This window comes from Topomyia yanbarensis, chromosome 3 (assembly GCF_030247195.1).
Source record: "Topomyia yanbarensis strain Yona2022 chromosome 3, ASM3024719v1, whole genome shotgun sequence".
NCBI lineage: Eukaryota > Metazoa > Arthropoda > Insecta > Diptera > Culicidae > Topomyia > Topomyia yanbarensis.
Window position 1 is genome coordinate 135794197 of NC_080672.1, and position 27956 is coordinate 135822152.

A 27956-nucleotide genomic window follows, 5' to 3' on the forward strand; every position below is an offset into this window, starting at 1 on the left:
AGTGCACTTCTCAAAACAAATTGCTGTCAAAACACTACTAATCCGAAAACTAGAGGCGCTGTGTCCGGATTCTAAGTGGGTTTAGTGTGGATGGTGGTTTGTTATTTCTAAATTTATTATTTTTTTGAAAATTGACATGTCAAAAATATTTTAAATGTAATTAAACCCATACTAATAATAAAAACAAATGAAGCACTCGCTGGCTACCATCGGATGAATGACGGGAAAGTGGTTTTTAAACTCAGTCTATGGAAATTCTCTCTATCAGCTTTAACAACCGTTTCAGTTTCAACCCCCCCCCCCCCAATTATTTTGGAGAATTTTGAAAAAAATCAATATATTAAACAAAAATAGGCCTAAAATTTTAAATGAAATTCTCAAAGTTTCGTTTGCAAAAGTTATCTTGTGAAAATATTTCCTTGTAGTGAAAATTGGCTGCAGACTCGACACCTACCTGACGGCACGGTGTGGAGGCTAGCTCAACCGACGAGGACTATAACAAGTAGATCGCGGCGAAGCGAGGAGCTGGGAGCTTATTGGTTCACGAAACGGATATCGGTGCCGAGCAGGGTTGTTAATCGATAATTAATCGTCATCGTCGATAACGTTAACCACCCGTCAACGTCATCGGAAACTCCGTTAACGATAATGTATCGTCGGATTCATCGTCATCGTCGATAATTCATCGGTGGTTATCGCGATACATTTTGCGTTACTTTCCCGTTTATTGGAGTTGAAGTTGATGCGGTTAATTTTCAATTGTTTAGAAATAAATAACTATTAAAGGACATGGTGTTGGCAGTTGAAAATCAATAGTATTGGACATTTTCTATGCACAGGGGGGGGGGGGGTGTTCGACGATGTGTCAAAATGGAATTTTTTATCAACTTTTCGAGAGTGTTTTATATTGAAGGGAAAGTTATTGGCAGTTGACAATCAATAGTTTTGGACATTTTCAATACACAGGGGGTTCGACGATGTGTCAAAATGGATATTTTTCAACTTTTAGGGAAAGTTTATTATATTGAAGAAGTTATTAATAAGTGAAAATCAATAGTTTTGGACATGTACCGTCGGTGCGTCAAAATAGAATTTTTTTCAATTTTTCTCGAACTTTTTATATTGAAGGGCAGGTTGTTGGCAGTTGAAAATCGATAGTTTTGGACATTTTCAATTCACATGAGAATCCATCAGTGCACAGTGTTTCTAAAATGGCAAAAACGCGAAAGAAATTCTTTGAACCGCGAAAAACATTTTTTAGTTATAGTGTATTCAGCAAAGTTTATTTATATTTTTTGCATTTAGAAAGTATTAGTTGGGTGATAAATCCCTCTAAAGCTGAGAAGCAAGTTTTTGTTTGGTCATTTATGAAAATAAAAAAAAACTTTTTTGGCAAAGTTGTTGAGAATATCTTAAGTATTAACTTCGCTGAAGAGACTATGTGTCTATCTGTCGATTTAATTATACATTTGTGAAGATTTCTTTGATATACCCCCACAAAATTGCTTATTTCAAAATACTTTTCCTGGTAATTTTGTAGAATTTCAAAATGTTCCATGATTTTGTTCAGCATAAGAAAATACAGAATTTTTGTAATGTAAGTGTATTTGTATCTCTTACAACTTAGAAGTTATCGAATGGTTTAGTGCCCAAAAATCAATATTTTGGTATGGAAGCCGCTAATTTCCGCAGGCGAATACCAATACGAATCTGTAACAAACACTATCAAAATCGTTTGGTGGGCTCTATCCTACGTTCAAGTCAAATTCGAGTAAATTCCTTCTTTAGCATATTTTTCTTATCTTAGAGATGCAAAATATACAAAAATAATAATACTGTACTGTAAGACCTCTTTAAGGGAAATTTTTACTAAATGATCAGAACGGGTTATGAGGCTTTGTCGAGGGACTAAAGAAGAACGACAAAAACGACTAAAACTCTATTATGAGGCCGTTCATAAATTACACTACATATTTGAGGGTAAAAGAAGGAAGCATGAAGCATCTTATTACATAGTGGAGAGAAGAAACGGAGGAGGGGGCTAAAAGCTTCCCAACTAGAAAAAAATATACATCGGAAATATGTATATTCTCATTTTTAATATTCAAAATCTTCTAGTTTAAATTAAAATCATAATAATATCTGTTAATCACCACACCACTTAAATATGTAATATAATTTGTGAATGGCCTAATAATAGTGGTTTAGTAGTTTTTTCAATATATGTCTTTGCGTGATAAAAATTACTAATTACACAATAGCTTAAAATTTGTTTTCTTCATGGTCAAAACAATTTTGATCACCTTTTTGTCGCACTGTGCACCTGGGACTCTTCTGTGCACCAACTTACTCGAAAAGTTAAAAAAATTCCATTTTGACACATCGTCGTACCCTTCTGCGTATTGAAAATGTCCAAAATTATTGATTTTCAACTGCCAACAACTTTCCCTTCAGTATAATACACTTTCCCGAAAAGTTGAAAAAAATTCTCTTTGACGCATCGTCGGACTCCGCTGTCCATAGAAAATGTCCAAAACTATTGATTTTCAACTGCCAACAACATGTCCTTCAATAGGTATTTATTTCTAAACAACTGAATGTTAACCGCATCAACTTCAACTCCAATAAACGGGAAAGTAACGCAAAATGTATCGCGATAACCGATGAACCGACGATGACGATGAATACGACGATACAATTATCGACGATGACGATGAAGGCGACGATACATTATCGTTAACGGAGTTTTCGATGACGATACATTATCGTTAACGAGTAACGCCGATAAATTATCGCGAAAAATGTATCGTATTAACAACCCTGGTGCCGAGAGAAATTTCGCCACATTCTGTAGTCCTTGACTGACGGCGAACATGGACTGGAGAGTGTGAGAGAAGTATCCCCATAGAGACCACCAGGCGATTCGCTACCGCATCGGCCAATGGAACCCTGCTGCAGCACGAAGAAGGACGGGCCGCAAGCTAAAGTGGAAGACGAAAGCCTTTAACGAAAACCTCTTTGTTGAGTTACTTCGGCGAACAACGGAATCAAGTACGTTGATGCGGCTGATCTAACAAGAAGGATTGTGACGGCTTGTGACGATACAATGTCACGAAAACTAGGGCCATGCAGTAGACGGCGTACAGCTTACGGGTTAAATGAGTAGCTCAGTACGCTACACGCTGCTTGTCTTCGATCCAGAAGGCGGGCTCAGATCGTAAGATCGGAGAGTGAGTGAGGAGCGCAAGCGACGTTTCGAGAAGGTAGGGACTCTTTAAAACGGGAGATCAAGCTTAGCAAGCCAATTGCCATAAGTAGCTGTGCTGAGAAATAAACGCCAATCCATGGGGGACGGGTACTGAGTCGTCATGACGAAGATGAGGGTCCGTCGACACCAGCTGAAATATACCCGGGTAAGCTAAAGATAATCGTTGAGGGTCTCTTCCCGACTCACGATTCAACTACCTGTCACCGACACCGTACGGCGAAGAAGAAGGAGATAACACAGCCGAGTGGTAAGTGACTAACGACGAGCTCAAAGAAGCATCGATGTGACTAAAATCAAAGAAAACCCCCTGTCCGGATGGAATACCAAGAGTGGCGCTGAAAGCTGCGATCCTGGCATATTCGGACATATTCAGGATGCTACTGCTGAAGTCTTTGGATGATGGTAATCCCCGAAATGAGAAAGGTGCAGAAACTGATGTTGCTGCCAAAGTGTAGGAAGTCACCGAGCCATCCAGCCTCGAATAGACCAATGCCGCAGCGTGGCATAAAAGAATAAGCCAGATCCTGAAGAGCTACTACCAGAGTAGAGCACTGCTGTACTAGACGAACAAACGGGCAATAGGCAATGCGAGTCACAGCGGGCGTTCCTCAGGGCTCCATTATCTGTCCAACACTTTGGAATGGGATGTACGATGGGGTCTTAACACTGCGGCTACCCAGGAAAGTGAAAATCGTTGGTTTCGTGGACGATGTGTCACTAACGGTGAGACACTTGAAGAAATGGAGGTGTCGGTGACGGAGACAATGAAACCGCGAAAAGCTGAACAGGATGCTTCGACTGCTGGTCGTACGTACCGGAGGCAGTATGCTTTGTCGCCGAGATGATCCCCATCTGCATTACCCTGACGGAGGATATCAAGTGCTACAAACAATGAAACGCCAGAAACGTGAGGAAGATGATGAGAATCGATTCGATGGTGACGTGGCAGCAGGAATGGGACAATACGGAGAAAGGAAAGTGGACCTACCGGCTCATCCAAACCTATCGGCATGGGTCAATAGAAAGCACGGAGAGATGACCTTCCACCTGACATAGCTCCTACCGGCCACGGCTGCTTAAGGAGTATCTTCATCGGTGTGGGTACGCAACGTCAACACTGTGCTTGGAGTGTGAGATCATCGAGGAGACGCCGGAGCGTCTTTGAATGTCCGAGGTTTGAAGTCTTTGAATGTCCGAGGAGAGTCTTTGAATGTCCGAGGTTTGGAGTGATGTGCAGGCAGCTACTTAAAACGGGAGAACCGGTCATCAACCCGGATAATGTAGCCTACAGAATGACAAGCAACGTAAAGACGTGGAACGCAGTAAACAGAGATATGATGTAGATCAATGATTCTCAACCTGGGGTCCGCGGACCCCTAGGGGGCCGCGAAGTCATTGCTGGGAGACCGCGAAGAAAAATATATTTTCCGAGTGCATATTGAAATTACAAGTCATGTTTCCTAACAAATTGAAAATAACATATTGATAGCATACAAAATTGATGTTTACCTATGGGGGTCCGCAGCAACCCAGTGTGATATCTAAGGAGTCATTGGTACAAAAAAGGTTGAGAACCGCTGATATAGATCATGACCGTCTTACAACGGAATGGATATCGAACCTCCGAGGACTAGTCGAGTAGACTGCAACAGAGCAGCGAGTATGAGTCGTCGAAACGCCAGCGAACCGGACGTCACGCTCCATGCGGATTCGTCAGACCGACCACGGCACCCCACCGGTTGTTCCGATAGAAAATTAGCGAAAACCAAAGAAGAATCGATATTGGGAGACCTTTTTTCGCCAGGGAACTCTCTGGTAGCGTAAGCTAGATTCACCGCTGGGGACTAGACTGAGTAGACAGCGACGAGGCACCACTAGTCACGGGTCATCGGCGCACCAGTACACCGGACACCCTGCTTCACCAGAATCGCCGAACTGACCTCGGCACCTACCTGATTAGCTCGATCTCGGGAGAACTTCTTTCGCCGGGGAATTCTCTGTCGGAGTAGGTCAGGTCCATCGTTGGGGAACAGACCGAGTTGTTCGCGAACAAGTTGAGGAGCTGAATGGATCATCAAGGAAGTAGTGCTAAATGGCCCAAGAAGAGAACTAAAGGGCTTAAAGGAGTTGGGGTGCTAAATGGCACCGGTCACGGAGCCACAGGGCTCAAGAAGTTGTAGTACTGAAACCAAATAAGAATCGGTATCGGGAGAACTTCTTTCGCCTGGGACCTCTCCGTCAGCGTACTGTCAGATTCACCGCCGGGAACGAGACCGCGTAGATCGTGACGATACACCACCAGCCGCGCCGGGGCTCCAGCAAACCGGATGCCCTACTCTACCGGAATCGCCGAACTGACCGCAGCACCTGGCTGGTTGGCTCGCTTTCGAACTTCTCTCGCCGGGGAACTTTTCGTCGGAGTAGACTAGATCTATCGTCGGGGACTAGACCGAGTAGTTCACGGACCAGTCGGAAGCTCAACGAGGAAGTGGTACTGAATTGCACAAGGGAACTGAAGGGCTCAGTAAATTAGACAGTCTGAAGTTTGCCGCCCAGATTGTCCTCGTAGGGGAAGAGCATTAATTCTATACTAACAGCTAGCTTTACTACCTTGACTACCCAAATCTGTTCCCTGAGTTGTTGGTTTTGAACATTTTTTTCCTGATCAGAATGTTTTTGAACATTTTTTCATATATATATATATACAAAAAAATTCATATTCACCCCCCGAAAAAATTTCTTACTACGCCACTGATACCACCTTTTCCTACACTTACTAAGAACTCTAAATTGAATTATGGTTAGGGTCCCAGGTCGGAAAATGCAACGTTCTAGGGTTAAACATGCTATGTCCAGGTAAACATTTAACCTATTCACAAATATATGCGTTGCGTTGTGAAGCACGGTACTATTCGTAGGGTGCATACTAACGATTATCGTGTTACCTATAGTCTACAGATAGTTTAACTCATCTTGTTTGTGAGATAAATGATCGAGAATGAACTTCATCTCTTTTGAGTTTATTATACCAATAGTATGAGCATCGTGATTGACGGCCACGACCATCTTCACCGCTACTTAGAATAGCGTAGGAAATATTGATGTAATGCTTACTTAAGAAAGGCCACCGACTCGGTGACGCTTCCATAGGTATTACGGAGTTGGATTGAAGGACAGGTATAGGTCTAAGACTCGCCACAAGCAGGCAATGCGACCACGAAATGAATATATTTATGCGGTGTGATGAATAGTCTCCGAGTTTACAAATACTTAGAGCAAAACGATATGTAGTTATGTTTTTCTTGTGTCTAAACTCTGGATAGCCGGGCATCGAGAGTAATTTACTTTTTACCTAAACTACAGCAATTTGAACTCCAAACAGTCCGCTAGGGGAGTATTGCTAAAACTATGAGCTAGTCTGATATCTATGACACTAGTTTACAAGAAAAATGAAATTTCGAGAAAAACTGTTTTCTAGACTAATTTTAGGTAGCTGAACACGAAAAACATACACATTTTTATGTTCAAAGAAGCGTCTTCAAGATTTTTTTTTTTTTTTTTTTTTTTCAAAAAACGTGTTTTTGCTTACTTTTTTTTTAATTTTTTGAAAAAATGATCCAATCGGGAAAATCTACATATAGTTCGAAAGTGCTGTGCTGAATTACCCTTTTCAAAAATATATAATATATGTAGATCACACGGAAATTCAATAAGGTTACCTACGAGCAACATCGGGAAAAAGGAGAAGTTTTTACCATTTTTGAAAACTACACATTTTTAATTGATTTTTTATTACAATTTTTTTCAGGTTTCCGGAACCTCTAAAACCGGTCGAACATAATCTTTTTCGCTTAAACGTTTACGTATGTGTCGGAGTGAATATTCTTAGAAAGCCATGGCATGCATGCATGCATACCATCACGAAAATCCGTCAAAAAGCTCTTGCTTCAGCATCGTTCCAAAACGACGTTGAAAAAACCTTTTTCAAATTGTCTATTGGTTCGACGCGCGAGCTTAACCCTCCGGCATTCACGTGAATGGTTTCCAAAATGAGTAGCGATTCTCTTAAACGATTGATCTTGAAATGAGCTGTGTCGTTTATATTTATAGATTCGCGAAATATTCATGTTCTACTTTGAAAGAAATTTCAAACTAACTTTAACAAGATAAAGCATTGAAAGTTCTTCCTGCGAAATGAAAATGCAGAATTATTATTATTTTTTAAGCGTACATAGCTCAATTCGCTTTATACATCTTCCTTGACTACATTGAACATTCGAAATATGTAACAATCACTATTCGTACAAAAGGATACAATACAACAAAGAATCATTATTTGTATCCTGCCCAAATAATGCAAGGATCGGGAAAAAACTCTTAAAAAATAAACGCTAATCATATTATGCGGATGCAGCTAAGAGAAATTCGATCCTATATTTCTAACCTTCCAATGTTTTGTTACCTTCTCGATTGCCATTATAATATGTTTCATTTTAGTAAACTTAATCATCTCCGCGAAATGAAACTCATGAAATAGTCATTTTCAGTTTTTTTCATCTTCAACACCTCACTTTTTGAAATATTTTAGTGAAGAATATGAAACTACTCAATTTAAAGCTAAATAGAAAAACAAAATGAAAGAATTTTCCATAAGAAATGCTTTGGTGCCATATGGCGACCATATTGAATATCCAGAATATGCAAATATTAAATATCCTACCACCAACTTGTTCGTTGTTTCGATTAAATCACATTCAAACCGCAAAAAATCTATTATTATTCCTATACAAGCAGTAGTTCATTGCTTACAATAGAATTTTCCACATGACAGTGGCATATTTTTGGAGTTATTTGAAATTAAAAATTTACCGCAAAATTTGATATCCTCGCCTGCGCTCATTGCTAGAAAAATGTATGTGTTATATCATAACATCAAACATATTGACACATATAAAAGATTCCCATTCAAAATAATAGACAAATTAATCGCATCACGGGTGCACTTGACTGGTTCAAATTTGCATGGAAGAAATTATTCCCTGCAGAATACAAGTTCCACCAGGCTTTACTTATTCCTTTTAATGTCCTTAGTGATTGTACAAATTTTGGTACCCATCAGTTGTGTATACTGACCCCCCAAAAAATTCAAAGTTTATGTGGAAATTAGTACGGAAAATCGATTAACATTGAAAATAAATTTTCATCAAATCACCCCATCAACCAATTAATGAAAACACTATATATCTCTAAAGGTATTTTTCTCGTGAACACATTCGCGGAACATTGTAAGTTTGTGAAAATTCACTGAGAAAAGTTACTAACTAAAGAAGCAGTACGACCTCAAAACATTATTTATTATTAATCATGGCAGCCCTGTTCGAATAGCTGTATCCGCCATACGCGAGCGGTGGGTGAAAAATATGGTTTACACTTGAATATATCGAAATAATCGATTTGGTTTATCCCGAAGCTTCTAAAAACAAACCCAACCACAAAAATAAATAGTACCTAAAGATGATTTTAATTTATAATAAGAAAACTACCTATCACAACTCGGCAGTTGTCCTAGGTATACGCTGGAGACTATAGATTAATAATTTAGAATATAATAAAAAAATTAAGTTTATGTTTATTGTCGTTTAAACCATTCTCTGGTTCAAAAAAAAAAAAACGGTTTCACAACGTTATAAAACTGGACTTGCCTTCTACCGTTCGCGTGTGGCAGATGCAGCTATTCAAACAGGGTTGCCATGATTAATAATAAAATCCACTTGTTTCAAAGTCATATTGAATCTTTAGTTAATAACTTATCTCAGTGAATTTTCACAAACTTGCAATGTTCCACGAATATGTTCACTAGAGGAATGCATTTAAAAATATATATCGTTCTTATTAAATGATTTATAAGGTGATTTTTTGAGAATCTATTACCAATGTTAACCGATTTTCCATACAAAGTTCTATATAAACTTTGAAATTTTTGGAGGATCCGTAGACACAAACAATCAGTAGAAAAATTTGCACAATTACTAAGGATTATAAAAGGAATCAGTAGAGCCTGGTGGAGCTAATAGTCAAAAATTGAACCAGTCTATGTACACTGAATTGCGGAGTTCACCGTACCTCTAATAACGGGCAACCCACGAACACAATGTTTTTTATGTGTGATCTGATAAAAAAGATTTTGCGGCACAACGAAAAGACGTAATGATATGCAGGCAAGGAGGAAGTTGTAGAACTTGCTGAGATGCATTATTTCGATGACAATAATGGTGTATGGTACTTAGATTTTAACAAAATTAACGAAAACTCAGCTGCAATATTGTACAGTTGGGGCTTTGCTGCATAATCGAAACCAGTGATCCGAAGCGGCTTAAAGCCGCTGAGAATCCGATGGCAGAGATGGACGTCAACCCGCCTTCGGAAACGGCGGCCCCTTGCAAGCAAATCTGTGATCTACTCGTTTGCCCGGATCACTGTAATTTATATATTTCATTACGTCAGTAAACATATAGTGAGAAAGTTGACATAAATATACTAAGCAATATAAATGTATGTTAAAAAAATCTCAGAAATTCACCCATAATTGGAATCTGATCCTTCCTTTAAATTTTGTTTTCAGTTCCCACCGCTGTATTTATCACTCTCCATGGTTCATTGGGCCTTATAGCTCAAAATCGTCAGCAAGCTTTCGTCTGTTCGGTTGATCATTGCATTACGGCCTATTGATAGGCTTTAGAGATCTAGTCTGTACTTGTCTTCTTCAATAAACAAACTGTTCTATACGCACTCAGGTTTTTTACGCGGGGGATACAGGCCGCGTAAATGAAACCACGCAAATTTCAAAATCCGCGTAAATTCAAAAATCCGTGTAAAAATACCGCGCATAAACAAACCCCGTGAAAAAACCTGAGTGTATTTTGCTTAATCCAAGGCAAGACACTAAAGGCATCGCAAATGCGTATGCACATTTCCCGTTATTTGGCATAAACTATTTTCTTTGTATTTTGAACAATTTAAGATTTTGAAATAATCGGTCGGCAATGCAATAGATTCGAGCAGATAAAAAATTGTATGGCGCTTCTCAGTAGTACTGCTAAATGAATAGATTCGAATATACCAGCAACCGATAACTCTTATTATATGAATATTATATGATTTGAACTAAATTTTAAGGGATTGTTCATTTAAGGCCAATATATACGAAAACACAATTTTTTGTGTCAATTGAATGACCCTTCGGGACATGCGAGCACTCCCCTTTTTGACATATTTCCAAAACCCTTGATTTTCTTTTGATCCAATCTCCGGTTCTGTGTACTCTAGAATTAAACCGGTTTTGGGTTTATCAAAAGTTAATTTTTCTCTCAATACAAATATTTTATTTTCGAAAATTCAAATGCCATTGTTTTCCTCAAACATTTTTACATAAAACACATTTATAACCTCAATATAATTTGAGCCTATCCTGAGATACTCTGTTTTGAAGCAAAAATTCCCTTATAAAATCGCAAGCGCACAGCAATAAAAAACTAACATAATTTATCCTGAAGTGCACGAGAAATGATAAAACTACTACGTTTTTGGTTTATTTTTAGCAGATCAGGGTCGATTTTTAAGACCATTTGAAGATTTTCTGAATTTTGGCCAATAAAAATGGATTTTTATATGAGAAAATGTGAGTTTTTCTCATCAAAACGGTATACAGGGTGTTTGGTTCATGGTTATGAACCTCTCGGAGGGTGATAGACTGTCATATTTGTAGAAAAAAATTGTTCTACACATACCATCAAATCTCAACCGTTACAGAGTTATTGAACTTTTTGTGTAAAAAACATATTTGTCTTAAAATACCTCTAACTTTCAAAGTATACTTTGTATTTTAAATTTTTTAGTTCCATTCGAAAGATGAGAAAATTTCCTATTGAATGTTGTTCTCATATCTTTTAGTTAATTAGTTTTAATTACCTTTTGCTGTAAAGTAGTTAAAAGTTAGTGTTTTTGAGGAGGTTTTTGCTAATTTTCTCGAAATAATAAAGTATGATTATAGCAATATCCATTATCCAGAAGTTGGGTTTTAGGACGATTCATAATTTGTTCTTGGACGTCATATTCCTCTTCTCATTTCTTTGTTATTTCATTACTATACTTTTCCTGTAACCGACTTGCGAGTGCTTAAAAGACTCTAATCTAAAAAAATATGCTTTATATCGTTATTTATAAGATTTCATTGGAAAGCTGAGAAAATGTCCTATCAGTGTATGTACAAATATCTTTTAGTTAAGTGTACTAAATGATTTTTTATTATCGAAATAACTCAAAATTTGTGCTATTGGGAGAGTTTTTTAATTATTCTAATCATTAATCAACAAAATTTATCGTTACTATTGTTCATTTGATGCCCCTTAATGTTCTCTATAACTTTTTATTTGACACTTTGTTTATCTCTCTTTTAATTTTGCTGCTATTTAATAGTTAACACAGCATGACCTCGCCACAAATGTAGTGGGTTCGAAATCGTTCTTTTTGCATATGAAACGAGGTGATAAAAATGATCTAGCTTCGAAACTAAAGGAGATACTTGAATGGAGCCAAAGGAAGAATTGTAGAACTTGCTGATATGCATTAATTCCATGATAATAATGGTGTTGTTTCTTATTTACTATTTTAAGAAAATTAACGAAAATGCTAATAATAACACTAACTTTAAACTAAATAACTTCAAAAAGAATACTAAATTCACTTAACTGACAGGTGTATAACTTTTTCAATGCAAAGGGTATACCTTTTTCTATGCAAAAATTTCCTGGCTTTCGAATAAAAATAAGATAAGGTGCAATAAGTGCGATACTTTTTCAATAAGAAATAGTATAAGTGAATATGAGATAAAAATATCCAAGTTGAACAACCCAAACTCATGAAAATAAGAAAAGGTAAGTGTATCATGTCAAAGAACGAATTATGCAGCTCTTCAAGATTAACAATCTGGATTATTAAAATGATGAGGTTAACTATTAGGATTTTCAAAAAATGAACGAAAAATCGATTAAAATTGTTTAATTTTCAATAAATTAATTTGAAAAGGCTACTTAAACTCATTAGCTGAAACATCTGAGGGCATCACTCAATGCGATATTTTTTCACCTTCCCAGTGGATCTAAAATATTTGAAATATAAAGTATACTTTTTGAGTTAGAGATATTTTAAGACAAATAAGTTTTTAACACAAAAAGTTCAATAACTTTGTAATGGTTGAAATTTGATGGTATGTGTGGAATGATTTTTTCTCCAAATATGACAGTCATCCACCCCTCGAGAGGTTCTTAACCATGAACCAAACACCCTGTATATCAGGGTGCGAGAATACCAACCCAAGAATATGTATAATAGACCGGCAACAATTTTGACTTTTTTTACGGAACACTGTTAAATCAAACGGTATTTGGCTTCACATTTTAGTTGACAAATATGAGCTTTTTCCGATAACTCTAGTTCACTCACGAGAGTTTTCAAGTTTGTATATGAAAATATATGAAAAATTGGCAATAAAAACAATAAATTCAGTAAAAAATCATTTGATTTCAAAATGGCGTCACATATCAATTTCTGGAACCTACTCTTCAAGACCATTCCAAAAATACACATATTATTGGGGTGCGGCCCATAAGGAGTCTTCCAGACCCGTCTCTTCCATTTTCCGAAAATATTCTAAGTCTTTTGCATTCAAAAGGACTTAGAATATTTTTTATTCTTATTATTATTATTCTTTATATTTTTTGCAAAAACCGTGTTAATTGCGAAATCCGCCCAAAAAGAACTTCCAAAAATACTCTAAGTCTTTTGCTGAGAGTTTTTTTCACGGGGGTTTTCGAATTAACGTGGTTTATTTTAAGCGGATTTTCCAATTAACGCGTTTTTACGCGGATTTTCCAATTACCGCGGTTTTTTTTACACGGTACGTATCTCCCGCTTAAAAAAAAACCTGGGTGTATTCTCATATAAAGTTATTCGTTGCCTCGCACATTCTTAGAATAGGAAATTCCAAAAAAAAAAAAAAAAAATGGTTAGTCTTCAAAGTTAAATAACTTTGTTGGGGAACCTCCAACCAATATGCATTCTTGAACAAAGCTATTCGTTATAAAATAAGCTACGCGACCATAAGTTTTGAAGTATGCAGAGTTACTGTGCAATTTTTTATTGGATTTTAAGTTTTTGTTTCCGAGTATTCATATATATTCCTATAGAAACTTGAAACCTCTTGTGGGCGGACTAGAGCTATCGGATAAAGCTTATATTTTGCATATGATTTGTGCATCCACCTACCAATTGAATTAGCAGACTTCCAAAAAAAAGTCAGAATTTTTGCCGGTCTACCATACATATTCTCGGTTTGGTATTCCCGCGATCTTTGGTACCGGTGCTGCTACAACCCTACACATGTCACTTCCTTTGCTGCGGCTTTGGCTTGATGAAAAAACTTCAAACCATTTTCTGCAGTTTGACCATCATCAGACTTTTGTCAATTGAGAAGATAATTAAAGAGCTAGCAAAATATTCGATGTGTAAACATCGTAGCAAAACGACACTTTTTCATCTAAAACGTCTATATCCACTTTTCTGCCAATTTGATAAGTAAATATTAAATTTGACTTTCAATCGAATACAGGTTTACCAGTTATTATGTAAACACCGACCGGAGTCATAAAGGGTAATTTTATATTCATAATCACGCCATTATAATGTCCCACTCTTTAGACAATCACTTCTACTCAAATTGAGTTTTAATCGCATCTTGTTTATTCCATTATCACGAACGTAATCCACGCCCTGAAAAGATCAATCTCTATTGTTTTCAAACTTACAGGCTTTCAAGAAACGGACCCCACGAGTTGTTGATGCATGATCCTTATTTCTTTTTTGCTGAAGCGCAACTTGTTCAGGTTCTAACCTCAAGTGCCGTCACAAGGTACGAACTGACTGCGGTTGGGGTTGGAATTTAACTCAGTTTCGGATTCAAGCAAAAAACGGCATCGAAAAGCGCGTTCAAACGAACAATTCATCATTAGGAATCCAATTGACATTCCATGTCACACCTTATTCGCAGAAATATTTGTGCAAACCCATTTACCTAAATTTAAAACAACGAAAAAATGTACATTACCCATTCCTTGGCTTTCTCTGCGGTAAATCGCCATCTTCTGCGATTGTTCTGAGAATAGTTTCACTAAATTTTTTTTCACGTTCAAACTAGGTCGCCCAACCAACGGTCAGTGTCTTCTAATCCGCCACAATTAATTACACTCAATCCACTAACTCAATTAGCAACTCTTCCGGAGGATAGTAACCGAACCACTACTGGATCTAAAACATCCGGCAACCAACCATCACCAGTTGAATGGCCCACAACGGAATGGCCTGAGTCAACTTATGAGCTCTGGTGGGCTCAAAACTGTCACTTTTATACCACACTACTAACTGACTGACGACTGCTATGGTGACGAGGGCGGCAATGATGGTTGCAGTGTGCGCTATATGCACAAGCACATCCGAACGCGGCAGGCGTCGGAAGCGAAATCCTGCCTGCCAAAGAATCTGAACAACACTGATCAGAACTAAAGCGTGCCGCGTCGCGCCACTGTGCCTGGTCGGTGGATCTGTGGCGGTGGCGATGAATCGGGGAAGGTTTCGCAAGAAAGTATGTAGATAGATACAGAAAGGAATGAGAAACGAGTGGCAGGACAGGCAGCAAATTCGTTGCGGCTGTTGGATAGGTTTTTTTTTGCTGAGGATGAGTTGGGGCTTCTTGAAGCGGGCTTAGAAGTGGCAATTACAGAGAGGAATCCATCCCAGGCTGTTGTAGAATGATAACAAAAAGCAACAGAGCACACTAAAGACAAAAGGCAAACAACTAAACACTATCACACTTACTGGTGCGTGTCTGAGCCGTTCTGTGCGTACTGAAAAATTGCATCGCTCGATTATCAATGCGCTCAGAAAGTGCCGGCCCCCCAGCCGATGATAACAAGGCGTGCGTAAACAAAAACACCGAAATCAAAAGATATGGATGGATGCGATGTTGTCATCTCGCAGACAATGTTTTTTTTCTGCTTGAGGTGGCGAATAAACGGGGACACAAATAACTGCCCGGTAATTACGGGTTTGATAGTGAATGGGAATATGGTGGAGCCCGGAGCTTTAACTGGGCCAATAGGGCACTGTTTTCACAACAGATAAAATTAGTCAGGTCGACAAGAGTGGTTCTAGAAAACTACTGTTGGAAGGATATCATTCAGAGGAATTACTCTCGAATTGAATGCGTCCTAATTATTAGGTATGTGTCATAGATTTTTCGTTTTTACCATTTTTCCTTTTTATTCATATGACACGGCTTAATGCGTTAGTATAACTGAGCCGTGGGTCTTTTATGATTTGTAGAATACGTAAATATAAAAATTAGATTTTCAAATGCCTGTCAATCGGGGATTGTGGGCGCGGCTTGCTGCTGCATGTTGAGATCTTCTACCATGGCGGTGAAACATTAACTGCGTTGTCTAACGCACCTTGAGGGTTATTCGGTCCATTTTCTACCGCGTTTTCGTTCACGTCCGTATCATCAACGGTATTTCATTCATGATGCTCAGAGATCAGATATTCTTATTTGTTTCTTGTACTTACGGGTCGCTGTTGTAAATCTTTCTTCATCGGCATTTGATTCTTTATTGGTAGAGTTGTCCTTGACGTTTTCTGCGCAAAATGCTGCCGAAACGAACGTAAATGCTTGTTGCGAGCCTCTGCTGCTTCTTCTGATAACTGTCCTATTGGTAGAAAGGCGTGTTCCATCACGCTTGCCCGTGGATCAATATTTGGTGGACCGTGGGCGACATTAGATGCCATCCCTACCGAGATACATATAGTTGGGCAGTTGTCATTGCATACTCAGCACATTTATTGGTGTCTACACTGTGCACACTATTGATTGTTTCCAAAATTACCTTGAGACTGAGCTTCTGTATTTGCTTCCCGGGACATCACTCGGGACAAGTCAGTTGCTTTGAATGTTCACATGTGTCGTGCGAACTGTTTGGATTTTTTTGTGTCTAACTAGTGCTAATTTGGGTACTAGTTTAGATACATGACGTCTAACTAGATACCCAGATGGTGCTAGTTACTGACGAAATGAATTCGAAACACAAAAAATAAAACTTAACGGTAAATGAGTGTTGCTTCAACTCTTGTTATTTCAGCTACTTTATCTGGATTAGAGAAAAAGCGCCTTGCTATATTTCCGTCACTAGTATTGCCGGAGCCCACTGTGGAATGTCTATCACCAAGCACATGTTACTTCTGAATTGCTCTTGTATAATTTTTTTTTTCTTTCAGCAACAATCAACTTTTCTTCTGTAGTACGCACTTGCCACTTCTTCAAAGATAGTTTATAAGCCACGTGTAGAAGTAGCTTAAAAATCTTATTCTGGCGTGAAAAGTTGACAGTCCGAATTTGAATGTTTCTGGGTTGCACTCTTTCGTTTTATCCAAGTCATTAAATGATTTGGACGTTGCTTCACAAATATAGCACCGGAGTGTGGATGAGGTGTCAGCTGCAGCATTGCATACCTTAGTGTGTACCATTATAGTAATTAGGCAATGTTTTATGCGAACTGATTTGCCATTGTGAATGCGATACAGTGAACCCTCCATTTACCAATTCTTTTATGTAATATTAGATTTACGTAACTTTTTTTACGTAATAAATTCGAAATAACGAACTCCAAGTTCATAAAAAAAAAGTTTGGCTCCGTACGATACAGTAAGAAGTTGTATACAATTTAACAAATTCTTAGCTAACTGTTATTAATAAAAGTTGGGTATTTTCGGGATGGGGTTGACGAGTGCATGGCGGAAATCGATGTCTGAAGCCATTTTGAAATCCAAGGCGGCGAATTCCGGTTCAGATAAATTCTCTGTAACCTCAACAATATGGGTATTTTCGGAATGCGGTTGACGAGTACATGACGGAAATCGATGTTTGAAGCAATTTTGAAATACAAGATGGCGACATTTTGTTTAGATAAATTTTCTTATGATTATGGTTATCAAAAATATTGCTCAACCGGAAGTCACCATCTTGGACTTCAAAAGGTTCCATTTGTCCATTTTCATCTTCAACTTGTCAAGCCCGTTTAAAAAATACCCATATTGTTGGGGTTATCAAGTATATTGCTCAACCAACGAATTTTAATAGGAATGTGAAGCAAACTTTTTTAGCGAACAAAATCCCACAAAACGAACTCCTTTTTACGAGCTAAATTCCAAATAACGTCCACTTTTTTACGAACTAATTCAATTTACGAGCCCCCGGTTTGGTTCGTAAATTTAGGTTCCAGTGTATTCAGATGGAACAAGGTTTTCATTTTTTGACGTAGGACTACGTCTTTGTTTTCGATATGGTGGTACACTTTGCAAATTCTACAAAAATGGTATGTAACGAAAAGTGGTCCAATTTTAAACGCTTATAATTCAGCCATCTCACGATAAATTTTAAATTTTTTTTGCCCATATCGCCCCGAAATACTTCTAAGAATAGATTCCAATAGGTAAACCCAAAGATTTTAGATATCATAGGATTAAAAATTTAAATAATGTGCAATCTAGTCAAAATATCGCGCATTTACACACAGAAGATAGCGCTTCCCGAGTCCGGTACGACATATTTGTGTACCTAGCGCGCTACGCTTTTATGAATGACGTCATCTTCGACTATTTAAAGAACGGATTTGGCCGCTCAAGCTCAGTTGCCTGTTGAACGGAAGGCGGAGCAGATCACTGCGCCCCAGTTAAATGCTTTCCGGAACCGGTTCGGATTTCTGAATAGAGTCAGTATGGATTCCAACTCAAATGCAACAACCGTATACGACTCAATCGGTTTCAGAATCGGTTGTTGCATTTGAGTTGGAATCCACACTGATTCCATTCAAGATTCCGAATCAAATTCCGAATGGTTTTAGCGGGACTGTGTGTTGTCACAGCCAGTGTAACTGAGTTAGAAGTCCGTTACACTGGCTGTGGAGGTAGGCTACCCAGTTCCGTCCAACATGCAACAAGCTTGTCCGTTCAAACAATATGCTTTCTATTGTGTTGTGCTCGTTTCCAGCACACTTTTATGTACAATCTGTAACACAATTATTCCTACACAAAATCGCTTGTACATTCGAGCTCCAGTCGCGAACACGGTTAATATAGTGTCGTGGTACTGGTTGTCTCTTTCGCTCTACCCATCATCATCAGCGTTGACTGATTTTGCTTTGTGCGGTTGGGTTCAATGTTTGAGGCGAATGTGTAAGTAGGTATTGGTTAAAGGTTGCTTTTTGACCATACTAAGGAGGGTCCCTCACTAATAATTAATGAATTAGTACGGCACCCTCCTCTATACTCTGCCTAATAGAGATGGGCGAATGAATAGTGAATCGATCAAAAGAATCGACTCTTCAAAAAGAGTGAATAAATCGTGTTTCTTTTTTAAAGAGCTGCGATTCACAGAAGGGGTGACAATTTATTATAAACTCAACGAGAACCAAAAATAACCGAATGCGTTTACCATGATTATGAATCACTCTAAAATAAACAGACACGATGAGCACATGAGCTCTGTTTGTCTGCACGGAATAAAATATCAACTCAACTAATTTAAATTTAATAATAGTTGTAATTTCGAGGGAAAAACCAATCTTTAAATGGCGGAATTTTTCGTGTAAAATAGAAATTTTGGATTTCAAATTAGTAAAAACTCTCTTAATTAAAAAATCATCTCGAAAATTCAACGTAGGGATTAGGTATCTTATACAAAGAATGTGTATGCAAAGTTTGAAATAAATCGGTTAAGTAATTTTGAATGACAATTAACACCGCAAATCGTGATTTTCCAATTCTACAAAAAGTTCCATCGCCGAGTTGCTAGTCGATATTTTTGAATATAAAAATAACAAAAATTTTGAATTGATACATTATAATGTAAAAAAGTTTTGATCAATTCGCTTCACCCAAATTTCTAAAAGTATTTTTTCACGCTAAAACTCAAACGTCCAATGAAAACTCGAATCGAGTGCTCCTATTGTTGCGCTATTCTTTGACTCAATGCGTTGAAAAAAGATGGCAGACGGCTTCAAATGGGTAGAGTGATAATAGAAACATGGCGAAAATAGGCTCGTCACCCTATCTAGTTTGTTAACCTGCAATGATAGCAATCTGTGCTTTCGCCTGCGCAAAGACGAAAACTTTCTTAGCAACAAATTTACGCGGATCGATGGTAAGCACAACGAAAGTTTATTATTTACGTTCGACTCATTGATTCATTTCCACTTCACGTGATTCATTTCCACTCAGCCTATCCTATTTTGATTCTGCTAATAGGTACATACTACAAAGCCTATTTATGCATGAATATACACTCAGGTTTTTTTTTACGCGGGGGATACGAGCCGCGTAAATGAAAACCGCGTAAATGAAAACCGCGTAAATTTCAAAATCCGCGTAAATGAAAACCGCGTAAATTTCAAAATCCGCGTAAATGAAAACCGCGTAAATTTCAAAATCCGCGTAAATGAAAACCGCGTAAATTTCAAAATCCGCGTAAATGAAAACCGCGTAAATTTCAAAATCCGCGTAAATGAAGACCACTTAAATTTAAGAATCCGCGATGAAGGGAACCTCATTGATGGATACCGCGTAAATTCCAAAATCCGCGTAAATGAAAACCGCGTAAATTTCAAAAACCGCGTAAATGAAAACCGCGTAAATTTCAAAATCCGCGTAAATGAAAACCGCGTAAATTTCAAAATCCGCGTAAATGAAAACCGCGTAAATTTCAAAATCCGCGTAAAAAAAAACCGCGTAAAAAAATACCGCGCAAAAAAAAACCGCGTAAAAAAAAACTTGAGTGTACTGCCACTCGAAAAACCATCAAGTCCATCCATAAAATTGTTTTCGATTCTTGTATATTTATAGTTTCGATATATATATATATATATATATATATATATATATATATATATATATATATATATATATATATATATATATATATATATATATATATATATATATATATATATATATATATATATATATATATATATATATATATATATATATATATATATATATATATATATATATATATATATATATATATATATATATATATATATATATGATTAAGACAACTGCATTCGCTACATTTGTATGCGTACTGTAGAAAAGTTGCAATAATGGCAAAATATAACTAGAAAGCTTGGTCTATACATGAAATGTGATTATATTGTCTAGAATTTGATTTTTCTTCACCGGTTCGGGGTTTTTACCACATACAATCGAAATTTTTTTACAATTTTTAAAAACTGATTTTGTGCTATAAAGATTTAGTTCCAGATATTAGTTCGGTCACGGTTTTCTGTTTTTTTTTCTTCAGATCTTCTCAAATAAGTTTAATCGGATTCGATCACCTACTACAAATGAAATGACCTCATAACCATAAAAGTTTGGTTCAATATGTAACATTCGTTGTTAATTGGTTATGCTTGAACTATACTTAAGAAATATATTTGATTTATTATTACTCTGAATGTACTAAAAAAATAAACATTTTACTTTTTGTAGTATAGTCCTACAGCTCGTGCAACCCCATAGGGCTGTCCCTTGTAGTTTTTATTAAAAGCTTCTCCATGATCCAAATACACTGAAAGAGTCTTTTTTGCATCTCTAAAACGATAAACATTATATTGTTGACATTTTATTATGGAGCAATGCGAATAACTTACAAAAGGGCATAATTACACGAATTAATTGTTTTGGTTGAATTCCAAAATATCTCGAAAATTATTGCATTTTGTAAGATTTTTGTTAAATGAATTTTAATTTAAAATGGTACTTAGAATTATATTCTGTAATAAAATTACAGTTTTGTATGTCAAATAGTACGACATTTAAAAACATGTGTAAAGTTACTGTTAGAAAAAACTTTTTACCGATAAGTTCTGCATCCTGCAATCATATTCATTTTTTCCTTTTTAGGTTTTTATTAACAAAATATAAAAAATTAAAAAATGGTTTTTTTGCAATTTAAATTTTTAACACAATTTTTTGCTTTTGTGAAAAAATTACACAACATTTTTTCAGTGTATATTTTTTTCGTACAAAAGTATTCAATCCCTGTAACTCGTTCTCGTTCAGATAGTTTTGCTGAATATTCACTGCAAAAAAGTTACATGCATATCAGTGTGGGAAATCGACGATCACTCTGCTTTACGATGTTGTTTACAACATTGAAAACATTGAAAATGGTTTCTCGTTCCCAGATATTGAGGGTGCTTCTGGCAATGTGTCCTTCAGGCCAATTCTGGAAGCGACGCGCGGTCATGCAGTATCTGTATATATCTCGCATTGGACAAACGCAATGCTTAGTAACCGTATTCTGTGCTCGTCATTGAGACAGGCAGAGATAAGGAAGATCAGAGTTCGTCTATTGTAGTTCTTGGTTTCTGAGTTACTGTGTGCAGATCAAGTTAAATACGTTGGAGTTATATTGGATTCCAAACTGAACTGGTCTGCTCCCATTGAATTCAGAGTCAAGAAAGTGTGCATGGCCTTCGGGTAGCACAGACGAACTTTTGGAAAGACCTGCGGTCTAACACCCACATACATCTATTGGATTTACACGAATTACACAATTGTACGGATGCCCATATATATATATATATATATATATATATATATATATATATATATATATATATATATATATATATATATATATATATATATATATATATATATATATATATATATATATATATATATATATATATATATATATATATATATATATATATATATATATATATATATATATATATGCCAAATATATCAAAGCCTCCTTAATTGTTATCTGAGCTCTTGCAAATGCTTTGTTGTTGGAGCTTGGATAACTACCGATTACGAGTTTAAACCCATTTAAATAAGGTCCCTTTCAAAACATCAGATGGTGATGATTGACGTATTTCTTTTATATGTTATCGACACTCAAATTGACGGTGACATAAGAAATATCGAGGTTTGCCAGCTCAGAAATAAGACCTGGATCAATAGCTTTTTTCGTGAGTATGAATACAATTCTTAAACCAAAGTCATTATTTTTTGCTACTCTGACCACTGCCGATTAGAGCACTGTACATTTCATCTCCAGCATTGATTACACAACTAGAAGATGCCAACTAGAAGATGGCTTATAATCGTTTATTGCGAACCCTGAAAGATTAAGTAGGATCATGATCATCATTTAAATCCAACAAAGATCCGCCAACATCCACTGTGCTATACATTTACACAGCAAGGGTGTCTCATTTATACTCCTGTTCCTGTCTTCTTATATCACTTGGGAGCAGGAACCCAGTGGATTAATCATTAGCTACAATACTTAAACCCATCGGATGCGTCTAGGTTTTGTCCGGAGAATAAAAAGACTGTTGTAAACCTCCTTATGGACACCCCTATTCGATACATATTCAAAAATTGGTTGGTTGTATTCGCTTTTATAGTTTTCAAACCAAAATACTTGAACTTTTCCTTTAATATCCTTGTCTTTCTTTGGTCGAGTGTCGCCAAAAATCACATTCATTTTAGCCATATGTTAACTACTTGGAGATTTATATATTTTAGAAGGGCTGAAAATTATTGTCTCAAACTAATAATGTTACGAATGACAAAAATGTGATGGATTAGAATTGTCTGAAGTACAGTTGATTTTTAATATGGCTAGAATGTTTGGCCGTTTCAAATATCGATGTAGGACGGCTCTACAAAAAAGCTCCTGAGAAATTAACGATCACTATGTCTCACATCATAAGCTGTTGTAACTAGACACCACCCCACAGTAAGGCTCCACGTTATCTAAAATTTACGTCGCACTCAGCTGTCATACAAATGCTTACAAATTGGCCATTTTTCAACGCCCACAACATTTACAACTTCAATCGCAGGAAAATAAACGGTCAACGCTCCATTTGTGGGCCGAAGAAAGTCGTCATCTTTTAAGTCCTCATAAACGTAACTTTTTGTTTGCACGCGCACCATCATCACGCCGTTATTTCCTTTCTAAGTGACACTTTGTTTTTTTGCGGAAGCTGCTGTCGTGCTAATAAGATTTAAATTAACCTCAATTAGAGCCAGGCCCGTAGCCAGGATTTTGTTTCGGGAGGGGCTTAAAAATTATTGCATAAATGTATTAATTCTGATGACTTGAAACAATCACTGGAAACTGAACGTAATTTGAAAAGTTCTTAGTGAAAAAAATTCCAAAAATAAGACAATAGACACTAAAAACCCTAATAATATGTTGCCTGTTACAAGAAAGGCTATAGTGCATCGACGAATTAAATTTGATTATTTTTGATTTACAAGTTAGAAATTTCTCTAGTTACAAAAATGAATAGTCAAGAGCTCAAAGTATTAAGGGCTGCTTGAAAATGCTACGCTGCATGCTACGCTGCTTGAAAATGCTACACATTCGATACACCTTTACAATTTGTAGAAGACGCTAAATTGGAATGAGTAGAAAAATATCCAAAAACCCGTCTCACGAAACTTTACACGCATTTGCTAATCAGAAGAACGAAACCAACGTCAAGGTTGTCCCCATGAATAGGAATATATCAGTGTGAAATCAAAGTTTACCGTTGCAAAGAATGTCCGAACAAAGTGAATGTCGAAATTTGCTTCAAATCTTCTGATAAGGCAGGCGATTTGTAGATGCAGAAAATAGGTTCAACTCCTATTTTCATGATCAGGTTTCTTTCTACTATTACTAGCTCTTTGACTTCATCCGAAGTTTGCGTTAACTCGACTTTATGAAATTTTCAATTTAAATGATACTGATCATGTCGTAATCAAAACAATCCTGAAAAAAACACATGTTTTTTCATTTGACTCTCATAGGTAATGGGTTAAAGACTATCTTCGACAACATTATCAGGCAACTCAGAATAACTATCTTTTTATCTATTTAAGTTGATTCTTTTTAGGTACTTTTTATATCATTGTACTTATGAATTAAAAATATCGTAGACTGATTTTCCTAGATCCCTAAAACTATACTAAAAGTCAAAATGTAAAGTGAGTGCAAAAACTACTGATTTCACTACAAAGCAAGAATGCCTTAGCTCTATTGACTTTTGACAATCTTGCAAAACCGTTGTAACTTGAGAAGATTACCTAGATTAAGTAAATATTATATTTGAACATTTTGGTTTTATTTATTTATTTGAAGGTTTTATTTCGGAATTCGTGGGGTTTTGGACAATGTCCAATATATATTTCAATGATTTAATCTACTAATGGAAACTACCCAGAATTTAATCTACTGAGCGAAACTGCTCAGAATCTATTCACAAATCGAAAGAAAATTACTTAGCACTGATTACTCAATGCTTCTAATTTACATAAAATTTGGTAAATATAACATTGATGACACCACCAAAATAACTAGAGACTATAAACATAGATAATAATTTCAGCATCACTTGCTTCCGACACATGGAAGAGAACACATCGCACTTGCACCTAATTTGCCGAGGCTTTCTTTTAGAGTTGTCTGTTTTAAATTACAGCAAATTATCCGTTTCCTGTAAAACTTTTGCAAAACTCTTTGCCAATTCATTAAACAAATATGAACACTAATCTGTTTAGTAATAGGTTTGTTTGTGAATAAAAATAATTAGCTCTTGATTTTTTTCAATCATCATCAAGATTGGAAGAGATGTATGATTTCTTGAAGAAAGTTGTAATGTTTGTCTGATTACATGTTTGTTTTATCACTATTTGGGAAAAAGTTTCAATTAAAGTTGTTGCACCTAACGCAACGAAGACGAAATGAGAAGATCAGAGCGCAATTCGAAAAGAACTCGTGTTGAGTGTATAGTAAAGATAGAAGAGTGATCTTGAGTCGATTTAGATTGGTTGATTTTTTCCTCTCTTTGCTCTCTTATTTAAGATTATCTCTCTCATTTTATTCCATGACGAGCAAAAACGGAACGAAAGACTGTTACATACTTAAGACATGAAATCGAAACTGTTATCCCAACTTATTGACTTATAGATTCAATCAGTCCCAACATTTTAGTCCCTCTTCGTGATTGCCTATTATTTTACCACTTTTTGCCCGGTCCACTTTTAAAAGAATTTTTTTTGCACGTTTGTCGAAGATATCACGGATTTACGGATTAACAGTGTATTAGTACGGAACGAATTACTCGTAACAATGAAATGAAGCGTTAATAAAAATGGTATTGCGTTAAAATGACGCGAAATGAAAATTCTATTCTCGGCTCAATCGTTCTCAGATAAATTGAAATACTTTTTGTGTAGCGCAGAGTAGTGTACAGAGAACAGAGTGTACAGTGTGCACTGATCTAATACAGAAATTCAAAATTGTGTGCAATTCAAAAACTTATCATTTAAAAATAACAAACTGGGTCGTGGGTCTTTTATATATTAAAATAATATAACGAGTTTATGTGGTTGTCCTACAGATTTCGCGCAAGCGCTTAGCCATTGCACGTGGAAACCTGTTTACGAGGCGAGGAAATATTTTTTTCCTCACCAACTATGTCTTGGGGGGGAGTAGTTCATTTCTATCTCGCTATTGTACATTTCCGTGTCATCATCGTAGTTGCTGCCTTTATGTTCGCGAATATCTTCCTTGCTTTTCGCCCTCAATAATTGCCCTTCCAAATAGATTCCATTTCTCCCAAATGTGACATTAATCTGCGAGTAAGCGGTATCCGATCTTGTAGCGGAACATTCATTTTCTCATAGTCCATATACAGAAGGATCTTAATTAAGCAATGTCACACACAACCTTGTTCTTTAAGTTGTGCGAAATGAATGGTTTCGTCTGCACTAATTTGTTGAGCGCTAAATGCCTGCCATGGTAGAACTGGATAGAGCCGGTTTCCGAAAGTCTAATCTCTATTTACACCTTCAGGATGCGAATGATCAATAATTTTATAATCACCGCATTTGGCTGGAGCACCAATTCTTGCTTCTGCTAATCACTAATCTCGACAGATTATTACAGCTACAATTAAAGTAACAGTCTCTTGTATTCTTCAGACAAGGCACACAATATAAAAGTTACTTTTTTGTTGTTCGCTTCGCACTGGCTCGAGCAAAAGCATAAAGCACACTGAATTTCGTGACCATTGCCTTCGGTGGTTAGAAATAGCCTTCTTTAACTTTTTCTCAATAATTTGTTCAAACCAAATAAGCAACAAGTTTTGTTAAAAGTCACCGGCTTTTTAAATTTATTTTTGAAAAATTTCGGGGGGGGCTTTAGCCCCCTAGCCCCCCCTCTGGCTACGTGCCTGATTAGAGCTAATGTTTAGAAACGACACTGACTGAACTCCACAGAAGTAGAGGAAAACAGTACTTGAACTTGCTACGAAACACGATACCAAATGTAAGTCAGTTGTACGATGAATGCATGTTATGCCCGAACCGGAGGTTTGTTTACATTCGCAAATTGGCCCCGGCTTTGATCGATTACTGCTGCCGTAGAAGAAACAAGTTAATTTGCCCTACTACAACTGATTGATTTTTTCCACCAGCGTTACTCACCATTGTACCAAGCTACCAGTGTGCCGAGAACTTGAAATCGCCACCAGCTGCTCGTTGGCAGCAAGGGAATCACTTCCACTTCCAGCATCAACCTTCTCTCAAAGGCATTCACACCCTAATTACGTCGTGATATCATGAGATTGCGGAGTCAAGAAACATAGTTTTTTTTATCACTTCGTCTGCTGTCTACTGGATAAAACTTGTTTTTACGCCGATGACAGCCAAAGACAAAACACTGCTCGTAGTAGTGGTAGAATGTTTAGAACTCTTAGCTGCGTTTGTGTATGTGAAATAATTTATCAGCTGGTTACCGTCTATAGTATATTTTGCTATAAATTATAGCATTTTTAATAGATTCAACAAAAAACCCGCTAGATGCCACCCCACCACCGTTATTAATTATCAACTGTGATAAACAGTTTGATGTATACTGTGTCGCAAAAAGAATGCGCAGCCGGTAGGATTCGAACCTACGCTCCCAGAGGGAATCTGATTTCGAGTCAGACGCCTTAACCACTCGGCCACGACTGCTTGCGATGAAGGTGTTGCTAAAAGAATAACACCATAAAACCGTCCAAACATAGCTTTCACGGTGGTTTATTTTAAAGTTTATTTAATATTCACTGGTAGAGACGCATGAACATTTACACTAACACACATTCATACACTTTCAGTTCACCCAGAAGTAAACAAGACAAGCTGTAAAAATAAAACTGCACCTCCATTCTTCGGTTGGTCGCGTTGCGATGTTAAATCGAAAGTCATGCACCGGATGGTAACGAAAAGCAAAACGAAACATGAATAAAGAGTATTGTGGCGAGCAAGTTTCCTTGTACGGTGAGACCAGCAGACGACAAATCGGATTTTCAGAACAAATTCCGCTCCGTAAAAGGAACACAAAAGCATCGGTTTCGATGCTACTTTCAGCCATCAGCAAACCGAGCGATATTGCTACCAGTTGATGATTCTTCTCATTTTCGCTGGTGGTGAGTGTGGCCTTCGGGGATCACCGTTTTGTTTGGAT

At 36.9% G+C, this 27956-nt stretch overlaps 1 protein-coding gene and 1 non-coding gene across 3 annotated transcripts in view; both read right to left on the reverse strand.

The window, feature by feature from the left end:
- The window catches only part of LOC131689637 (beta-glucuronidase), a 70333-nt gene extending 43171 nt beyond the window's left edge, over positions 1 to 27162 (reverse strand). The window contains exon 1 of one of the 2 annotated variants that reach the window (XM_058974869.1): positions 26933 to 27162. In XM_058974869.1, coding sequence (XP_058830852.1) covers positions 26933 to 27020 — 88 coding nt within the window. In that variant the 5' untranslated portion in view covers positions 27021 to 27162. Of the gene's footprint in view, positions 1 to 14429; positions 14861 to 26932 lie in introns of those variants that run through there. The other variant, XM_058974871.1, reaches the window with a different exon arrangement.
- Positions 27163 to 27381: 219 nt separating this feature from the next.
- Positions 27382 to 27463, reverse strand: Trnas-cga (transfer RNA serine (anticodon CGA)). Its single transcript has one exon. It is a non-coding gene; the product is annotated as a tRNA-Ser (tRNA).
- Positions 27464 to 27956: the final 493 nt, after the last annotated feature.